The 4,827-nt window shown below is 36.7% G+C and overlaps 1 protein-coding gene across 1 annotated transcript in view; it reads left to right on the forward strand.

Annotated features, from left to right (window-relative positions):
* Positions 1-4,827, forward strand: part of LOC106125065 (leucine-rich repeat extensin-like protein 3) — a 17,855-nt gene that overhangs the window by 12,176 nt on the left and 852 nt on the right. The window contains exon 2 of the mRNA XM_013322149.1: positions 4,215-4,825. Within this exon, the coding sequence (XP_013177603.1) occupies positions 4,215-4,825 (611 nt within the window). The remainder of the gene's footprint in view (positions 1-4,214; positions 4,826-4,827) is intronic.

Here is a 4,827-nt window from a genome sequence, read left to right on the forward strand (position 1 = left end):
ATGTTTTGGTCTTACTCGTACCTTGCTTTGAATTATCTTCCACCATTTCTAACGCCTTAAATCTCATCTCAAGAAATTGATGTAGCTGTTGAAAACTCGGCATTTTTTCACTGTCTGCAGTTATGTGCTGTTCCCACAATTGATGACTCGTCGGATCTAATTTCGAAACTGTTATGTAAACAATAATGTCATCCCATGCATCCGTATTAATTCCCATATTTTTGAAACTATTGAGGCAATCTAATGTTGTGTACAGCAACTGTTTTAATAGATAAGCCGATTCATGAGCCATTGCTTTCAATCTAAATAATTTTTTGAAAATGCTATTTGCGAGGTACCTCTTGTTGTCAAATCTATTATATAATGTTTCCCAGGCTTTAATATAATTGTCGTTTGTAATAGTAATACTGCGCAGTAATTGTTCTGCTTCCCCGGCTACAAGAGACTTGAGATAATGCAATTTCTGAACATTATCTAAAGTTGTATTTTTATGAACGATCGATGTGAATAAATCTCTAAACGATGGCCAGTCTGTATAACTACCCGAAAATGTGGGTATCTGTATCGCAGGTAACTTTATCTCTGTACTTGTACTAGTTCTCGGGCTAAGTGCATTACTTGTAGTCATTTCCCTTTTTAATTCTATTAACTTTTCTTTTAACGAAGTCTTATAAATTGTATAAAGTTCATCCAATTCATCAAACCTATCTAGACTAAAATATTCGACAGAACTTCTTTGTCCACGAAGAATCAACGCCGATAGTTCTTCGTGTCCCCTTGTGAACGAACAATATAAACGTTCCAAGGTATCTAAGCGAGTTTCTACGTAACTTGATGTTATTCGAGAATTAGGTGTTTTCAAGTAATTACTTTGAGCCTTTTGTATTTGTTCAATCCTGTCCTCTTGAAGACTAATTAACCTTTTGGCTTGTTCCATCTTATTAATTCAAAGTAAAACACTAAACAAATCAAAACAAGTAGGAAGAAAACTAAGAAGGTATATAGCAAAATAATTGCACTAATAAACTTGTTAATATGCACCTCAGTATCAACCGTAATAACCTGTCCACACTTGTATTCAATTGACAACCCTCAAATAACGTTTGTTTATTAATCCAAATATTCTTCCAACTCTAAACTCAACTTTTAATATATTATAACCGAGTCGAATATTTAAGTCCAACGTAATACACTCAGACCGAAATATTCGGCAAACGAAGGACCATTGTTTGTTTCCTACGCAAACTTGTCCGAAATTTGGACGACTCGACCAACGCACAACGAAACGAACGAAAACTACAAAACGCAACGACAACAATAACAACCAAAGAAACGCAATGACAACACCGAACCAAACACCAAACATATCCGACTTGCGGGAAGCATATCTGTAGCGAGACATTGTATCTTAACATCGCGATTAAAGTAAACGATATCTCGCTACAGCGCCATCTGTTAGGGTGCAGCAGAAACGGCGCCAACACTAAATACATGTAAATGTGAAACCGTTTTTCGCCATTTTAAATGCATTGTTTCAGTTTGACAATGTAAAGGTATTTGTAAAAGTTTGTCGACGCGTTTGTTTGTCTGTCGCAACAAGTCGGTCAGGTTCATTTGTTTGGAACACTTTACGTTAATAGTTAAATATTACACATGTTTGCGGATCAGATTACACTCGGTTTAGACAGAGCGATTGTTTAGACTACAATCGTCGGTGTTGAAAAGGATCGATTTTTATTTTTTTTATTTGGAACAACTAATGATTACATAATGTATATACATCAATATAAAATATAGAGTGTCGGTGGCTCAGGGGTCAAGCACTTGACTGGCAATCAGCAAATCCTGGGTTCGAATCCCGACATGTACCAATGTGTTTTTCGATATCCGATTTACATATCTACATTTATCCGACGTTCTTACGGCAAAGGAAAACATCGTGATAACCTGCACATATCTGAGAAGAAATTCAAAGAAATGTGTGAAGTCAACCAACCCGCACTTGGCCAGCGTGGTTGACTATGGCCTAATCACCCTTAACTTAGGGTAGGCTCAGAGCCACTCGGTGGGGACGTGTAATGAGCTGATGATGATGATATATAACAACTTAGTAATTATGTACCCAACATCGTTGTTCACAACTATGGTAAAGAAAAGAAAGGAAAGAAAACAGTAATAAAACTCTTCATACAATTAAACAAATTAGTTTACAAAGACTATAATCGAACTATTTCTGATGTATTTTGATACATATATGAAAGTCTTTGTATTTTAGTGGTCAAGGGTGACGATTGAACAAATAGCCCCTGTCCATATAATCATCTTACTAATATTACTATTCTTAATTTCTGAATGTTATAATAATAATAATTTTACTAATACTAATAAGCTGATAGCGAAGAGCTTCGACCAACATCTCAAGAAGCTCTCGCTACACAGTTGGATTAAGGGCCCGATACAAAAGGCAGTTGTCTTAGAAACCGCGCGCATCGTAAGAAGGTTCCTGTCTCTGTAGCCCTGACCACTGGTTGTTTGAGTCATGGGATTCCGCAGCTGGTGGTGTTCTGTTTTTAATATAATATGTTTTGTATATTTTTATTTGTTTTGGATATGAAATGTATTATATTAAAAATATGATAAATAAATGTATAATATATGTGAATAAAATTTTACTAATATTATATTATAAATGCGAATGTTTAGATGAATGGATAGATGGATGTTTGTTGGAAGGTATCGTCGGAACGGCTCAATGGATCTTTATGAAATTTGATACAGAGGTAGAACATAACCTAAAATAACACATAGGATACTTATTAAGTTTTTTTTTAATTCCGCGCAGCCAGAGTTCTTCTTAGAGAACTATAGTTAATTCTTAATACCATCGTAAACAGCTGATATACATAGCAATAGTGTCTAATAAAGCTTATGGTAACCTTCATTTTAAACCTACAAATATTGATTTAAATTCTTATAAGACATTACTCAATCGTAGGTCGTATACTACTTATGTTTGTTGATATTGTTAAAGCAATAAAGATGACAACCACTTGTAATATTTCAATATTTATGGCACTACAAAAATTTACGTTCAACCATACCAAAATGTTTTAAGGTAAACTTTTTTTGAAGGGTGCTACAAGAGACTAGAAGACAACTGTTCTTATTTTATAATTACAAAAACCATTGTCTTAAAGCAAGATACTTGTTTAAATAAATTTTTAAGAAAATTCAAGTCGTGTCTAATGCAGCACAAAGTAAGTATTTAGTAGAAACAGAACTTCGCGAGATATGAAAAAATAATTGCTATTAAATTATGCTTTTGTTTTGACTTGCTCTTCCCCGAATAAATATTCGAATTTCTACGAAAAATCCGATGGAATCGTCACGAGATGATAAAATTACTTAATTCTAACACATTGCCAATGCCACAGCAAGGTTAAATTCATTTCATATAAAGACAGAGGTTAATATGTCGCCATTACTCAATACCAGTTATTTGTAGAAATAGTTTGAATAACAAATACAAGAATAATTTATAACGCCTACATTATTTTTATAGCAAAATATTTTAAGTCTGTAGAGTACATCTTTTACTAGGCGCTTTCTAAATTGAATCAATACATATATCGTGAAAATTATTTATTTACGTTTGTACTACTAAACTACACAAATTACGAATTGTGATCCAAATTACATCAACGCACTATCATCTCATATTATGTTGGAGACAAAGGTTTCTATTTAAAATAATTACGGATGACAGATACAGACATATTTTATTTTTTTATTTCCTTATTTCTTGTTAGGATCCAACAAATTTTAATAAATGTTTCGACATTTATCTCAACCTGATGCGAGTCTAGGTTATCGGTAGATCACTGTACACAAATTTGTATGTAATGTGACCTTTAAATCGTAATTTCAAATTTATCCAGCAAAAAATCAATCTTAATTCGGTGTCTTTATGGTTTTTGTACTCGTTAATATTTGTACAGCTTAATATTACATAATTTATGGACCTTGTTTATTGTTTGTGAAAAAAAATGTGTTTGTTTTACCTATTTTCGCAAAGAGATATGATAATTTAAACGCCGTTGTTTTACTATGTGTAGGTCCGCATTATATGACCATATTTTCCTTAAGTGCTTATATGTAGATAGATAACAAAAATATACACAATTAATAAAATAGGCTTCACTTATTTGTTGCAGAGGCTGTCACTGCACATAGCGGTGGTCCTGCTTGCGGTGTACCACACCTGCAGAGCGGATCTTGCAAGAAGAGATGTATCAAGCTTATACAACCAGAACTATGGGGTCCTGGGAGCTCCGATAGATGCTAACTTGAACGAGGACGGATACTTCTACCCCAAGCCCAAGATACCATTCCCTCCGCCGCCACCCCCTCCACCGCCCTCGAGACCACCGCCGCCGCCGCCTCCACCGCCTCCGACTAGACCACCACCTCCTCCCCCGCCGCCGCCAACAAGACCACCACCACCACCACCACCGCCGCCGACAAGACCGCCACCTCCACCACCACCGCCCCCGACGAGGCCACCGCCTCCACCACCGCCGCCACCAACAAGACCACCACCGCCACCGCCGCCACCTCCTACGAGACCACCTACGCAGCCACCTACTTACAGTACACAGTTGGATGTGAGCAGGACAACGGGTTACGACTATCCAACTCCTAAAGTACCTTTTACATTCCCCACTCGTCCACCACCACCACCACCGACCACACAACAACCTACATACCTACCACCAGTCACTAGGCCACCGCCGCCACCGCCGCCGCCACCACCGTCCACGACCAGGC

This window comes from Papilio xuthus, unplaced genomic scaffold, assembly GCF_000836235.2.
Source record: "Papilio xuthus unplaced genomic scaffold, Pxut_1.1 DF825928.1, whole genome shotgun sequence".
NCBI classification, from domain to species: Eukaryota; Metazoa; Arthropoda; class Insecta; order Lepidoptera; family Papilionidae; genus Papilio; species Papilio xuthus.